This window comes from Oncorhynchus keta, chromosome 28 (assembly GCF_023373465.1).
Source record: "Oncorhynchus keta strain PuntledgeMale-10-30-2019 chromosome 28, Oket_V2, whole genome shotgun sequence".
Taxonomy (NCBI): domain Eukaryota; kingdom Metazoa; phylum Chordata; class Actinopteri; order Salmoniformes; family Salmonidae; genus Oncorhynchus; species Oncorhynchus keta.
Genome location: NC_068448.1, coordinates 61,482,133 through 61,499,337, shown reverse-complemented (window position 1 = coordinate 61,499,337; position 17,205 = coordinate 61,482,133). Strand labels below are relative to the sequence as shown.

The 17,205-nt window shown below is 43.8% G+C and overlaps 1 protein-coding gene across 1 annotated transcript in view; it reads right to left on the bottom strand.

Moving 5' to 3' along the window:
• Window positions 1–16,924, bottom strand: part of dok6 (docking protein 6) — a 97,103-nt gene extending 80,179 nt beyond the window's left edge. The window contains exon 1 of the mRNA XM_052483476.1: window positions 16,672–16,924. Coding sequence (XP_052339436.1) covers window positions 16,672–16,737 — 66 coding nt within the window. The 5' untranslated portion in view covers window positions 16,738–16,924. The remainder of the gene's footprint in view (window positions 1–16,671) is intronic.
• Between the last annotated feature and the right edge of the window lie 281 nt (window positions 16,925–17,205).

The following is a 17,205-nucleotide window of genomic DNA, read 5'->3' as shown; positions in this document are numbered from 1 at the left end:
TAATGTTGAGATGAGACCAGAACTCTGCTTTATGTTTCCAGAAAGGGAAGTTTGATTTGAAAAGGTAGCACGGATAGGATGAATGACAACTTTCGACCATTGCCTGAAGTTAACATTTTATTCTACAGCCTTAGGCTATTTCAGCTGATATTTACCAGCTTTTTAATTTTTTTTATTTAACTAATCAAGTCAGTTAAGAACAAATTATTATTTACAAAGACAGCCTACCTCAGCCAAAACCGGACGACGCTGGGCCTATGGGACTCCCAATCACAGCCGGTTGTGATACAGCCTGGGAATTGAACAAGGGTCTGTCGTGACACCTCAAGCACTGAGATGCAGTGCCTTAGACAGCTGCGCCACTCGGGAGCCCACGTCCATACAGTACTGTCTTGTACTTACTTCAACAAATTAAACTACGATACCAACATTTGTAACATAGTAGCATTTATTTCAATCAATCCCAAACACACAGAAAAAGAACAATCCTCAACAACCATCCTATTGCCATTCTACAAAGTCACTTCTAAGCCAACACCAAATGAAAAGCCTAGTAAAGTGTAACCAATATGGACGTAGCTACAGTAGCATGTAGCCCATACTCTTTCAGCCACAGTATCATGCCCCCCACAGAGTGAACCATATTCCTATGGTGATAATGACTGCTGATGGACTATGACAGACCAGGCCCTGCAATATCAGCTGCTGCTGTTGGCAATCAATTTCAGACAGCGGCGGGCCAGCGCTGGGCCAGTACCGCGGTCCATCTTTATAATTTGATTTGTTATCCCGTCGGACAGTTGGTACAGCAATCATAGCAGCTATCATTTCCCTCACCCCCCCACACAGCCCCAACCCGCACAAGAACATTTCTACAATTTGACAGCAAATGTGATGACTAGAAATGTCTATTTAATTGCACCCGTGACCCTACTCCCTCCCTCCCAATCCTGAAAATTGTAAACGTACACCTTACCTCGATCACACTCCCAAATATCTCCCTAAAACACACACATTTACATCAATTCTCACCCCGACACTAAGCCACACATATATAGTAGCCACATGCACAAACACACAAATGCTCATACACACACACACATACACACTCCCCATTCCCGCCCCTTTAATATGTTTGGACATCCCATAATGTTGTAATTGGGCCCTGACTACAGCTGTTGGCGAGGTAGTAAGGCTGCTGCACCACGCCGCGCCCCAGTTAATCATAGATTACTTTATCTGGGCCACTCCAAATCCTCATGTGTCAACAGTGCTACCTCAGAGCCATGTAATCACTGCATCCCCTCTTTCCATCTCTCTCACTTTCTTCCTCTTTCCATCTCTCTCTTTCAATCTCTCTCGCTTTCTCTCTCCCTCCATCTCTCTCTTTCAATCTCTCTCGCTTTCTCTCTCCCTCCATCTCTCTCTTTCAATCTCTCTCGCTTTCTCTCTCCCTCCATCTCTCTCTTTCAATCTCTCTCGCTTTCTCTCTCCCTCCATCTCCCTCTTTCCATCTCTCTCTTTCCATCTCTCTCTTTCCATCTCCCTCTTTCCATCTCCCTCTTTCCATCTCTCTCTTTCCATCTCTCTCGCTTTCTCTCTCCCTCCATCTCTCTCTTTCCATCTCTCTCGCTTTCTCTCTCCCTCCATCTCACTCTTTCCATCTCCCTCTTTCCATCTCCCTCTTTCCATCTCTCTCTTTCCATCTCTCTCGCTTTCTCTCTCCCTCCTCTCTCTTTCAATCTCTCTCGCTTTCTCTCTCCCTCCTCCCTCTTTCAATCTCTCGCTTTCTCTCTCCCTCCTCCCTCTTTCAATCTCTCTCGCTTTCTCTCTCCCTCCTCTCTCTTTCAATCTCTCTCCCTCCATCTCTCTCTTTCAATCTCTCGTTTTCTCTCTCCCTCCTTCTCTCTCTTTCAATCTCTCTCCCTCCATCTCTCTTTCAATCTCTCTCAGTTTCTCTCTCCCTCCATCTCTCTTTCAATCTCTCTCGCTTTCTCTCTCCCTCCATCTCTCTTTCAATCTCTTGCTTTCTCCCTTCTTCCATCTCTCTCTTTCAGTCTCTCGCTTTCTCTCTCCCTCCATCTCTCTCTTTCAGTATCTCTCGCTGTCTCTCTCTCTCTATATCTCTTTCTGTTGGGTTCTCTCTCTTTCTGACTCCCTTTTTTCTCTCTCAATTCAATTCAATTCAAGGGGCTTTATTGGCATGGGAAACGTGTTAACATTGCCACAGCAAGTGAGGTAGATAATATACAAAAGTGAAATAAACAATAAAAATGAACAGTAAACATTTAACATACAGAAGTTTCAAAACAATGAAGACATCTCTCTCTATCTATCTTTTCCCTCCTTTCTCCAGACTATATCCATGTCTTCCTTTCCTCTTTGTTTACCCCTCCACCCCTCTTTTCCCTCTTCCTCTTTCCCTGTGCATGGCTAGAGCTCCTCGTCAACATTAATGGGCCAAATCAGTCCAGAATTGTAATATCCATGTCCTAATGGAATAGAGTGAGATACATGATAACTCTATGTTATACATTCTGCCTGTGACACTGACTGCTATTGAACATGACATCAGGTGTAGAGGACATTGCAGGCTCTCACCCAAAGCACAGCCTCTACAGTCATGATGACATAAGCAACGGGGACAGGTGCTAATCCATGACAGAGTGTAAGATGAGAGAGAAGGGAGAGAAAGAAGAGGAGAAGGGAGTGTGTGAAGAAGAAGAAGTGAAAAAGTAGTAGCTGTTGAGAAACTCTTTGCAGTGAGAAAAGTCTGGTTCAGAAGCCTGGAACACAGGTCTGGTGAAAGAGAGAACAACTGCATTTGGCTTCAGGCCGCCCTCCATTAGAAATAATGAGAAATTAGACTTTATAAACAGGACTTCTAGTTAGAAGCCTGTGAATTGATTATAACACACAAGACAACAAATAACAATTTTCCTCTTCCGCAGTAGAATATCTCTCATACTCTGCCCTCTCTGCTATTTCAGACCAGACTGGAGCTATTATGCTCTCATTCCACATCAATAAGCCATAGGACAAGCCCTGTTAAAAAACACACCCAAATCCCATGCAAATATTCCTGTCAAGCACAGGCAACCAGGGCAGCGCTTTCCCTCATGTTTTCTTATTACCCTGGTTGTACTCTGGGGATGTTCGGCCCTTGTTGGCCACCGGGTGGTTGGAGCCGGGAACATTAGTTAAAATGTCAAACACAGCAGCAGATACAGTCAACACACCCTACAAAGCATACTTAAGAACAGGACCAAAATAGCAGCCAAATTATTCTCAAGGAGATATAGGTCAATATTGAGGTTTCTCCTCTCTGAGGTGTGGGGGAGAAAAGGGCAAATGTTTCGGCTGTTGGAAACCACACAGTGTATTGCTCATGTCAGTACATACACACACACACACACACACACACACACACACACACACACACACACACACACACACACACACACACACACACACACACACACACACACACACACACACACACACACACACACACACACACACACACACACACACACACACACACACGCATAAACAGACACACACTTGATTGAGTTCTGGAGTCTTGAGGATAGCTGACCTGCCCTGGCTGTCAGAACATACATACCTCATACAGAAATAGCAGATGCAATAGTTCACAACATCTCGAAGAGAGAATAAAAACAGATTCAAGTACAGTTCCCTACAAGCATAATATATTGATGTTACTGGTTTGAAAAAATAATAATGTTGTATATACATTGTTTTATACATTTTATTTCCTGGTGGGATTTCTGATTCTAATGTAGATGGTTGTATAACTGTGCCAACTGTTTGATGTGAGCAGGAGGTCTCTACTGTGGATGTAAAATACATTTTAAAATACTCTTCCAATTGGTTCACAGTGGATGGATTCTGCTCTCAGTCATCATCATGACAATTGCCTGCTCTTTAAAACGTCCCTTATCCCAAAGCCTCTCAGTATTACAGCTTCAGTCAGCAATCCCGCCGCAGCCAGAGAGCAATTTCCATTTAATCTAACTACAAGGCTGAAGCAGCTCGTTGCTAGCTGTGTTCACAGACAATAACACAGAGACAAAAAGGGATTTGACTATGTAAGAATAACCCTACTCCGTCTGTCTGGCTGAAGACAACGTATTCAGCCCAGCACAAACACAGACAAACAAAACAGGCCACGGCTATTTCTTTCTGAGTGTACTTTGACAGTCTATTATTGGTTATGAGCATGGCTGTCTGAGTGAGGTCCTATATTCACTAGTATTGTATTCATTCTGTCTCCCAGCCTCAGCATGGGGAAACAGGCTGCATACACCTCACAACACACAGACATCTCAATTTAACCCCAGCTCATAATACTCAAGCCGTGTTGTAGGGACTGACGTTTGTAGCCTAGCCATTAGTGTGCTACATTAGCATCCATACGTTAGCCTCCATTCGTTAGTGTCATTGTATTAGGCTAGCCATTAGCTTGGTCTCAGATATGTATGGGCAACGATAGGCAGAGGGGTTGGCTAAACAAAAGCACATTGGCCTACAGATCTGGGACCCGGCTATTAAATATACGATTATTTGTTTATCTGTCTTAAAAATCAGGTCATTTTTTTGTATGGTTTTGTTTTATATATAGTACATGTGAAGGGGGAGGTGCCTTCCAAGCTGCTCTGTTTTTTGTGTTTGTTATTTACATCACCTGCACATGTTCTTTTCATGTACCTTTCAAAACTTCAGCATAATAGATCTTTTTTTCTTGTATGCAAATAAATAAATACAAAAAAAGAAATCAAAAAGCGCAGGGCCAACTATATAAGCTAGGTACACAGGTGTGGGCTGTTGTGTGAAGACCAAATGGAAGCCAGCTTGCCTGTGAAGTGACCGATGGCAGCTGTCTCAAAGGAAACAAGGAAACAGTCTATCAAAAGGGATGAAAGAGGTCCTTTCTTTAGAGCTACGACACTTGACTATTCTAATAACGCTTAGCTGACCTTCATTATCATGTAAACACAACCTGGGGATGTGATTGCGTGTAGTGCAAACCACTGCATCCGAGAGAGAGTATAATATTTGCATGTTGCAGGACTACATCATTATGCCTCTTTGTGTGTTTGAGGACACTTTGTATGAGAGAGTTGTTTGCTAGAATATCATCAGAGGACTAAGGATGGTAATTCTAGCCCAGTGGATCAGATACATCCTGAGGATTACTCCTAAAGTAGTACAGTAGGCTTACTGTTCACTGATGTTTTGGCTCCTAAAGTAGTACAGTAGGCTTACTGTTCACTGATGTTTTGGCTCCTAAAGTAGTACAGTAGGCTTACTGTTCACTGATGTTTTGGCTCCTAAAGTAGTACAGTAGGCTTACTGTTCACTGATGTTTTGACTCCTAAAGTAGTACAGTAGGCTTACTGTTCACTGATGTTTTGACTCCTAAAGTAGTACAGTAGGCTTACTGTTCACTGATGTTTTGGCTCCTAAAGTAGTACAGTAGGCTTACTGTTCACTGATGTTTTGGCTCCTAAAGTAGTACAGTAGGCTTACTGTTCACTGATGTTTTGGCTCCTAAAGTAGTACAGTAGGCTTACTGTTCACTGATGTTTTGACTCCTAAAGTAGTACAGTAGGCTTACTGTTCACTGATGTTTTGGCTCCTAAAGTTGTACAGTAGGCTTACTGTTCACTGATGTTTTGGCTCCTAAAGTAGTACAGTAGGCTTACTGTTCACTGATGTTTTGACTCCTAAAGTAGTACAGTAGGCTTACTGTTCACTGATGTTTTGGCTCCTAAAGTAGTACAGTAGGCTTACTGTTCATTGATGTTTTGGCTCCTAAAGTAGTACAATAGGCTTACTGTTCACTGATGTTTTGGCTCCTAAAGTAGTACAGTAGGCTTACTGTTCACTGATGTTTTGGCTCCTAAAGTAGTACAGTAGGCTTACTGTTCACTGATGTTTTGGCTCCTAAAGTAGTACAGTAGGCTTACTGTTCACTGATGTTTTGGCTCCTAAAGTAGTACAGTAGGCTTACTGTTCACTGATGTTTTGGCTCCTAAAGTAGTACAGTAGGCTTACTGTTCACTGATGTTTTGGCTCCTAAAGTAGTACAGTAGGCTTACTGTTCACTGATGTTTTGGCTCCTAAAGTAGTACAGTAGGCTTACTGTTCATTGATGTTTTGGCTCCTAAAGTAGTACAATAGGCTTACTGTTCACTGATGTTTTGGCTCCTAAAGTAGTACAGTAGGCTTACTGTTCACTGATGTTTTGGCTCCTAAAGTAGTACAGTAGGCTTACTGTTCACTGATGTTTTGGCTCCTAAAGTAGTACAGTAGGCTTACTGTTCACTGATGTTTTGGCTCCTAAAGTAGTACAGTAGGCTTACTGTTCACTGATGTTTTGGCTCCTAAAGTAGTACAGTAGGCTTACTGTTCACTGATTTTTTGGCTCCTAAAGTAGTACAGTAGGCTTACTGTTCACTGATGTTTTGGATCCTAAAGTAGTACAGTAGGCTTACTGTTCACTGATGTTTTGGCTCCTAAAGTAGTACAGTAGGCTTACTGTTCACTGATGTTTTGGATCCTAAAGTAGTACTGATGCTCTGGTTGGTTTGCTCATGCATTTACTTACAGCCAGAAAACATAGGGGATCCATACATGCATGAAGCCATGTTTTGGCTGGCTCGCTGATGCCTTAAACTGGGATGTATCCAAACTAGGTTATAACTAGGCTATATGCACAATGAGTTTTCCCTACTACTAAAATCCAAAGGGATCTCTTTCATACTGTAACTAACTTGATTTAGCTAATAGCCAGCCACTTTAACTAACAGTTTCCAAATGTAATTAAACACGTGTTAGAGGAAGAAGGAAAACATGACCTTTTCGCTCAGAGTAAAACATCAAAGGAAGTGTAGTGATGGAGTTCGTCATATTGTTTTTGTCTCATTTCCACTAAAGAACATACTCCATTGGAATACATGGGCAGTGATTCAGAGTGACTGTGTGCAGTCTCAGCATGGAGCCATTGTGGAATGCAATTATCACTTCAGCTAACAGATTACTGGGCAGAATGAGAGGGAATAACTGGGATGCCAGGGGGAAGTGGGGAAGTGCGTAGGAAACATGCAGTTAGTTAGAGGAGTGTTTAGGGCACAGGAAGGTCAGGCGTGTGTGTGTGTGTGGAGGGGGAACTGTGTGTGTGCATGTGTGTGTGATCTAAATGCCTGCTGCTCAGTACCTCACAGCATCAGCATTAGCTCAATGTCCACTGCTTGCATACAAAACATACCATTCAATCTGCAAATGATCAATTATTCAACCACTAAACCACTCTTTCTTACACATACTAATGCCACATTATAGGCGTTTTCCCATCCAGACAACTGTCCAAGACCTTCATGTTTGCCATGTCTTTACGAGTAAGGAAGTCATTATTTTCTCCATTATGGCCCCATAAATGATTTCCATGGAAGTGACAGTGCCAGGGCTGGTATTGTACTCCATTTACAACTTCCCTTGGCAGACCTTATCCAAAATTAATTCCTCTAACAATAACTCTTGAGGAAATATTACAAGCTGTCTTAATAGAAAGTGGATCATATTGCGGGCGGACGAGACAGCACTCCATGTTTCTCTGTAACACTGTGACTCATTAGAAAGTAGTACATTTTTTAAAAGCAGGCAGATACAGTAAGCCAGGCGCTGTGAGAAGGAAGCTGTTGTGCCATTTTACATAGTACTCAGCAGGACAGACAGGTAGCTTACTGCCAGCCCTGTATGGGGAGAGAAGTTAACTGTCACCTTCTTACTATTAAAAGAACTCCCATGAGAGAGAGAGAGAGAGAGCGAGAGAGAGAGAGAGAGAGAGAGAGAGAGAGAGAGAGAGAGAGAAAGAGAAAGAGAGAGAGAGCGAAAGAGAGAGCGAGAGAGAGAGCGAGAGAGAGAGAGTAGACTCATCTCTGAATAAATAGAAGCAAGCATCAACTCCTTGGTGAGTGCTGAGAGAGGTGATAGCTGTCAGAGCTTTGCCAACACACATGTCAACGTTACCTCTCATATTACAAATACATATTACAAATGTGTTGAAATAAATATTGTTTCTTAGGCTGAATGTTCATTATTCAAATAATTGTATTTGGGAGTTTTTAATAATGCAGTGATCTTTGATTGAAAATGTATGATGTTTCTCTATTTAAAACAAGAGAAGAGTGTAGCGTGCACAAACAGGTAGCGTGCAAAAGTACAAACACACACGCACACACACACACACACACACACACACACACACACACACACACACACACACACACACACACACACACACACACACACACACACACACACACACACACACACAAAGAGACTGCCGTGACTAGGCCATGTGGATGGTTATGTGGACGTGTAACTCCTTTACAGCTCCCCGATTAAAGCTAGCAAAGAGAGAGTCATTACATCTCTAATTCTAAAATAAAGGTGTACCGCTTCCGGCTAAAAGCCTTTTTTCCTAAGAATAACTTCATACTTCATATTTCCTCCTCTACAGAGTTCAAATATCCTATTTCAAGATCACACTATAACACAAAAATGGCATACTTTATGTTAACGCACACCTCTGAAATGAGATTGAGCTACAGGTAGATCAGATTTACACACACACGCATACACACACACACACGCGCGCGCACTCACACTCACACACGCACACATAGGCATAAACCCATTGAGTTGTTCAGTAGGTTTGTGAGCCCAGAGGGATGGAGTGATTAATGAAGGGGAAAGAAGAGAAGAAGGGGATGTGAGAGGTGGTGTTAAAGGAGCTACTAGCTATGATATATACCTTTAGCCTCGGGATTTCACAGGTCAATCTCAAGTGTGTCCGTAGAAGATAATAACACCATGGAGAATCATACAATTCAAATGGCGCTGTACATCATCAAATCTGTCATTCTAAACTGGAGCAGGGAGACGTTTGTACCTTGTGTTAATCCTGAGAGAAATGAATTATTCGCATGCAAAAGCTGCTGGTTATGTACAGTGTTCTATGATGCGTTTTGCAATTGTTTGTGATATCAGTAAAACTGTTTGCAGTACATGCCATCCATTATCTCAAAAGGTTAAAACAGTCCTCCTTCACTTACATAGTATAGCCTATAGCCACACCGACAGGCTAAGGTAGTGAACCATGCACCAGTGCTTCACTATCAAGGTCAACGTCATTACCAAAAGGACAAGAGTCATCAGAGGAAATGAGTGAGCTGTTTAAAAAGAAAGAGCACAAATGATTATGCAATGAAATGTCTCAAGTGTCTGTCTCAAGTTAGGCGTTTTCTGATTGTGTCTCTCCTCTCTAGTTAAGAGGCTAGATGGTGCAGCAGTTGGCTCAGTCTGTGGTGCCAGAGCATCAGGGTATCAGGGATTGATTTGGGAGATTAAATTGTCGTGGTAGGGAGTCCTCTCCTCCCTCCATCCGCGCTGAGCTGTGACTTCTCCCCTCTCTCTGTGTGGATTAGTGAACTCTGCACTTTACAGAGCAGTTTATCACAAACACAATGAAAACACAAAGCTGCTGTTGGGAGTAGTCGGGACAGACAGCTTGATGTATTATTGAGAGGATTGAGAGAGGGGGAGAGAGGGAGACAGGGAGAAAGAGGCTGGGGTTTAGACACCGAGAGAGACCGAGGCGGTGGGTCAGACAGAGAGAGAAAGGGAGGGAGAAAAAACCCCAGAGCAAACTAGAATACTATTTGGCCCTAAACAGAGAGTACACCGTGGCAGAATACCTGACCACTGTGACTGACACAAACTTAAGGAAAGTTTTGACTATGTACAGACTCAGTGAGCATAACCTTGCTATTGAGAAAGGCCGCCGTAGGCAGACCTGGCTCTAAAGAGAGGACAAGCTATGTACACACTGCCCACAAAATGAGGTGGAAACTGAGCTGCATTTCCTAACCTCCTGCCAAATGTATGACCATATTAGAGACACATATTTCTCTCAGATTACACAGATCCACAAAGAATTAGAAAACAAACTCAATTTTGATTTAACTGCCATATCTACTGGGTGAAATACCACAGTGTGCCAACCCAGCAGCAAGATTTGTGACCTGTTGCCACAAGAAAAGGGCAACCAGTGAAGAACAAACACCATTGTAAATACAACCCATATTTATGTTTATTTATTTTCCTTTTTTACTTTAACTATTTGCACATCGTTACAACACTGTATATTGACATAATATGACATTTTAAATGTCTTTATTCTTTTGGAACTTCTATGAGTGTAATGTTTACTGTTCATTTTTATTGTTTATTTCACTTTTGTTTATTATCTACTTCACTTGCTTTGGCAATGTTAACATATTTTTCCCATGCCAATAAAGCTCTTAAATTGAAAATGAATTGATATTGAGAGAGGGACAGAGAGGGACAGAGAGAGAGGGTGGGGGGGGGGTAGAGCGAGAGAGAGGCGGGTGGGTCAGACAGAGAAAGAGAGCGAGGGAGCGAGAGAGAGAGCGAGAGAGAGAGAGAGAGAGAGAGAGCGAGGGAGCGAGAGAGAGAGAGAGAGAGAGAGAGAGAGAGAGAGAGAGAGAGAGAGAGAGAGAGAGAGAGAGAGAGCGAGAGAAAGAGAGAGAAGGAGAGAGAGTGAGGTGGTGGGATGTCAGAGAGAGAGAGGGAGGGAGAGAGAGGGGAGAAGAAGACAGACAGAGAAAGGGTAAAGACAGAAAGAGAGAGAGAGAGAATGAGACAGAGGGTAGAGACCTCCCAGGCATCCTCAAGAGGGAATGGCAGAGAGGAGGAGGAGGAGGAGGAGGAGGAGGAGGAGGAGGAGCAGAGGAGAAGAAAGTGTATTGATGCACACAATGCCCCATTGTGAGCCCCCGGGCCCTTCTATGTGGCACATTAATTCATCAGTTGGGCCTTAGACATCTCTAACTGCTAATAGCAACATTTGTACCTGTTCAGAGTAAAAAGCTCTTTTGATAATTAAGAGCAGCGGGGATCATTGATGTGAAATATTCAAGCGAGGTCTGAAGACAGAGATTTATTTATGAAAGGAGCTGAATAGTAGCACATTTTTCACTGTGAATAATGTTGGCTGTGTTGTTTCCCATATCCTGTGAGACGCCATTCATCAGGCCCAATAAGAGCCAGTCATTTGTCTTTAGGTCTTTTGTGTCTGATAGCAGCTGATGAAAACAGAAAAACAAATTGGTCCAAGCGAACGAACGAAGGAACGCCCACGCCTGGCCCTGCATATCTGTGAGTTAATCAGCTGGGTTCCAACAACATCTCTCACCGAATATACAGATGCGGGGCTATACACTAGAGCAGTCCTTCTGGAAGCATCCTTAAAACTATCGAACAGGAAAGCTCAGCTGACAACAGTTCAGTGTAACCGAGTGCCTCATTCCAGAAACTCACCTCCGAGTACAGTACAACGGCCAGTCAGTGACAGTGACTTAGCTGGTGGAAATATCCTTATGCCATATTGTTTAGATCAACAACTTCACATTTACAAAAATGGTGGGAAATAAAGTCTTAAATTCATAGAAATGGGAAGTTCACTGAAATCGCCTGCCTCTTTCCATAAACTCACTTCTGTAGCTCAGTTGGTAGAGCATGGCGCTTGTAACGCCAGGGTAGTGGGTTCGATCCCCGGGACCACCCATACGTAGAATGTATGCACACATGACTGTAAGTCGCTTTGGATAAAAGCGTCTGCTAAATGGCATATATTATTATTATAGGACAGTCGCTGCAGCTCCAGTTTGAGAGAGTTGCCTAGTGAGTTAGTCTACCTGCGGAGAATCTCCTGACGCCCTGTATCCAGGCCAGCCTGTCATCGTTAACAGTGAGAGCACACAGTGAGTAGAGATCCTATCTTAACTGACTGGGGCATCTCCCACAATACAACCATTGTTCTCCTCCGTTACTGGCCTGGTGCGTCTGTTGTGCGCTCCGTCCCTAACCACATCAGGCAACATAACCACACACTTACAGTAATACTCCTTGTTAAGATACTAGTGCTCTGTTGGAGCCAGAAACACAAGCATTTCGCTACACCCGCAATAACATCTGCTAAACACGTGTATGTGACCAATCACATTTCATTTATTACAATACATATTCTGAAAATACAGTTGAGCGATCAGTGAGGACAGAGCCCCCTTTGAGTGGGGTTGAGTGAAGAACACCCCGGGAGAGACAAAGAAGAGCGGTTAGGGGAGTTAATACGAGATGAATGGGCAGGGATAGAAGCAACTTAGTCAGGGGGAAAAGAACATGGTGGCAGATTGGACTTGTTGGGGAGATGACAATGTGTTGACTCTCAGAGCATAACAGGGAGTACTATAAAGAGCTCAAGCAAGATTAACGACAATCAAATCAGGGTCAGATTAAATTAAAATGCTCTCACTCTCAATCTCTCTCAATATCACTCTTTTGAAAACAGAAATCTTTCTCTCTCTCTCTCCCTTCCTCCCCCCATCCCTCTCTCCCTCCCTCTCGCTCCCTCTCTCTCTCCCTTCCTCCCCCATCCCTCTCTCCCTTCCTCCCTGATGGCACATTTACAGTGTCACCATTTACGGGGATGTGACTTTGAATGGCAGCCTGGCTGATAGCCAGGGAACTGTAAAAATGACTAAATGGTGCTTCCTATATCCATTAGTTATGACTAAGATAGAGACATGCTTCAGTTGACCTTTCCTCATCTCTAGCACAAACCTCAACCTGAGGAACATGGACCTGCATTCAGATGACTAAAAGGTCATGTTTTGCTCCCTTCCCCAGACAGTCTATGCTTCCGTTTCTCACAGAGAAGGACAGGATATGGGGATAATGGCAATATCCTATGCCATCGTAGCTATTTCTTACACAGCGGTAGGCCCTTCACCACCAGTTTATATTTAGTTTGGTTCTGTCTGTCTGTCTGTCTGTCTGTCTGTCTGTCTGTCTGTCTGTCTGTCTGTCTGTCTGTCTGTCTGTCTGTCTGTCTGTCTGTCTCCCGGGCAGACTGAGTCAGAGCGCAGAAAACAAGTAATAGCTTATGGTAGAAAGCCACAGGATTAGATCTAATTGAAGAACCACCTACTCTGGAAAAACATTGTTTGCTTGTTTGTTTGTGTGTGATTTTGTGCCAATTCCCCCGTGTTGGGCCAGTGTGTGCGGCCACCCAATGCAGCTGTGCGTGCATTCACGTTTGCGTGTGTGTGTGTGTGTGTGTGTGTGTGTGTGTGTGTGTGTGTGTGTGTGTGTGTGTGTGTGTGTGTGTGTGTGTGTGTGTGTGTGTGTGTGTGTGTGTGTGTGTGTGTGTGTGAGTGGAAAAAGGGAGAGAGAGAGGGAGAGAGGGAGAGAGAGAGAGAGAGAGAGAGAGAGAGAGAGAGAGAGAGGGGGAAGAGGGAGAGAGAGAGGGGGAGAGAGGTAGAGAAAGAGAGCGAGAGAGCGAGAGAGAAAGTGAGAGGGAGAGTGAGAGAGAAGTGAGAGGGAGAGTGAGAGAGAGGGAGCGGGATAGAGACAGAGTGAGAGGAAGCGAGAGAGGGAGAGAGAGAGACAGAAAGAAGGAGAGGGAAGAGAGAGTGAGAGCGAGACAGAGAGGGAGGGAGAGAGAGAGAGAAGCAGAAGGTACAAGACAGAGTGAGAGGGAGAGAGAGAGGGAGGGAGAGAGAAGCAGAGGGTAAGAGACAGAGTGAGAGAGAGAGAGAGAGAGAGAGAGAGAGGGAGAAGCAGAGGCTAAGAGAGAGTGAGAGGGTGGGAGAGAGAGAGAGAGGGAGAAGCAGAGGGTAAGAGAGAGTGAGAGGGAGGGAGAGAGAGAGAGAGAGAGAGGGAGAAGCAGAGGGTAAGAGACAGAGTGAGAGGGAAAAGGGTGTAAGAGGCTTGGAAGGACAAAGAAGGAACTGAGAAAGCGGGGAAGAGATGAGAGAGAAGGGGGAGAGGTGAGAAAGAGGGGGAAAGATTAAGGAGAGGGAGCGAGATGAGGGAGAGGGGGAGATCTGAGAGAGGAAGAGAGGCGTGAGAGACTGAGTTGTGTGAGAGGTGAGAAAGAGTGTGAAAGATGAGGAAGAGAGGGAGAGGTAAGAGAGCGATGAGATGAGAGACAGGGAGCGACGAGGGACAGGGACAAGTTATGAGAGGGGAAGATATGAGGGAGCGAGGAAGAGGTGTGAGGCGAGGGCGAGACAACAATCTCTGACTCTCAGCCAATCTGAATCTCCAAGCTACGGAGGCTTAGTTGACTATATCAATACACCACACAACTCTTCACAACTCTTCAAGTATATCTAAGTAAAAATACAACAAAGGAGTTGTCTAGACTCTAAAGTAGAAATATAATGTATTCCATCAAGGCTGGGTAAAGTGACTAAACATGACATATAAACAAAAGAGAGGGAAGAACAAAAATGTGCCTAGACCTTTTTAACAATTCCGCAGAAACACTGACACAGTACGATCTAACCTTCACACATGACCAGCTTCGAAAATGAGCCAATCAGGTTGACTGATGCTGATGAGGTTTTCCGCCGAATCTATTGTTAGCCGCGGAAATTCATACCACACAGAAGAAATATCCTAATATCATTCAACTGTAGTTTTCCATAATCAGAAATTGAAACGAGGAAAATATGTGAAATGGTAGCCCTCTGGAGAGTAAGGTCAGAGAGAGGGGGAAGCGGAGGAGGATGGAGGAGGCTAGGTTTTGAAAGGTCAGTCATGATGCGATGGTTCTTATGTCAACGTGGACCTTTTCACGTCTGACAGACCATTTTACAGACCAGTGAACTTCGCTGAGTGGGAAAAAAACCCATCCAACAACTGCTACAGTGATATTGAAGAACATACACAAATTGCACAGTAAGGTCAGCTTTGTTTTTAACCTTCTAATGCCCTTATATTCAACTCTGGACCTCGAAGCCAGTTCCACAGTTGTTTTCTCTCATTCTCTCCCTTCAATCAGTGCCTGATCTGGGCCTGCGACACGAGGTGCAATTCATTATCAGGTAGAACAGAAAACCAGCAGGCTCTGGACACCGTAGGGTAACAGTTGAATACCCCTGCCCTAATTGTTTTTGGTTAAGGTTATGAGTTAGGAGGGGTAGCACCGATATGGAATTGTTCCACCCAGAAACAGTCCAGCAGCAAAACTGGAGAGGCAGAAGGTGAGGAGGACAACCTCTCAGTGTCAGACAGTCCTCCTATAGGTTCTCTGTCCGTCAGTCTGTACAGTCCACCACATGCTTTATCAGAGGTGAGACACGACCGTACCAGCATGGCATTAGATCCAAACAACAAGCTGGGGGAGGTTGACAGGCTGAGAACAAAAATAACATATTGCTGTTCAGCCCTTGCCTCACAACCAGCATGATGAAAGGTAGCTGTCCTGGCATAGCCACCTCCACAACAGCCAAATGTTGAATTATCTAACTCACAAAGTTACAGCAAAGCACTGTGCCAGAACACAATATACACTCACAAATACGCATAACAATGTGGACCAGAGAGATTTTAAATTGAGTGATACGATGAATGGGAGGATCAAATGTTATTTTCCTTCTTTTTTATCATAAATGTTTCATCGTAGAAAAATGAATTACAATAGTCTTATTCTAAAATGTAAATGCACGAAGACAAAGTCGTGATGAGGGCAAGGCAGGGGAGAAGAAAGCAGACATCATTAGCCAGCATCACCCATCATGGTCAGAGGAAAAGATTTCTGCTCTACATTAATTCTGTAATGTACTGTAATCTAAAAATACCCCAGCTGGCTTTAAAGATCCAGGAAATATCACAGAGTACAGGCTACCATCATCACCACCATTTACTGTTAGAATGATATTGTCTAGTGGGGGGGGGATACAGATCACTGTATGTAATGTAAGCAGAGTGCTTTGAGCATTTTGAAAAGCATTATAAACATAAGCCATTGCTACTGTTATTACAACTGTATTACTGTGTTATAATTTAGTTGTTTACCCGTTGCAGTGCTTCAGTGCTTCTGGTCAATACAACTCATTTGACCACAGTTGCAGTCTACTTTATGCTAGATTACCCACTTTAGCCTATTTTTCACAACCACACTGATATACCATCCAGTCTTTATCAACACAATACTTCACCATTATCCTTACACCATCTATATCCATCATGCTTGTAGGCAAGGAGTCAGTCCCCTGCATGGACTGAATATAATTTAGAAACAGCTGTTGTCAATGATGGAGTTGTCTCTGTAATTAGGGAAGTAGCCTAAATTACAACTTTGACAACCTAGTAATCAATGTGGTGATGAAGGAAATAAATAATCATCAAACTTTTTGCAAGATAATAAACGTGAATTTGCCAATATCTCCAACAAACACTATCCCAATTTTAAACATTGTTATTGCCATCATATTCTGTTTAATGTCCTACATATTAACGAAAAAAAACTCTCAACAAATCCAACCACTAAAGGAAAGTGAATCATGTTGTTTTGCTCCTCTATTATCTAACTCTGTAAAACTCAAAGCAGGACAGCTGCCTGCAATTACACCTTTTCTAAATAATCCAGCTGCCTTCCTAGTGCCCCTGCCTCCCTGCCTGCCTTCCTGATGCGGCTACTGCTGCCTGCCTGTCCTGACCACAAATAACTACGTAGAAGCCTCTCCTCTCCTTCAGCAAAGTGACACTCACCCCTAGTTTCTTACTCCGTATCCGCACGTATCCCTGCTTCACTATATCATTAAAGTTGGAGGCCATGGTCAGCGCGCTCCGCCACTGCCGCGGAAAAGTAACCTCCCTTTCGACTGCGAATAATTCTCCCTCGCCGGAGTCAGTCCGATATCCACAACAGTAAAGAACCACAGGCAATCTTCTACGCTTTCAACGCTCGGGCAGCAGCCGGCTTCGGCGCGGCAGCGCGTTCCATACGGGAGTAGGGAGATACCATTTGTCAGCTGATTTAATTCAGTGTATATAGAGAGAGAGCGAGAGAGACAGAGAGGGGGGGCGCTTCCTGGAAGGCACCATCACCTCTTTAGCAGGGGGGCAGCAGGTAGCACGGTTAATACAGATGGCCAACCACAATGGTCTTCTCTCTTTTGCTATGACACAGTTGCCTGGCTACCCATCCACATTGATATTTATTCTCCAAGATGAGTGTAGGTTATGATTGATAGAGCAGCGGAATTACATTCAGGGTGAGTCATCAACGGTAGCTATCTAGCC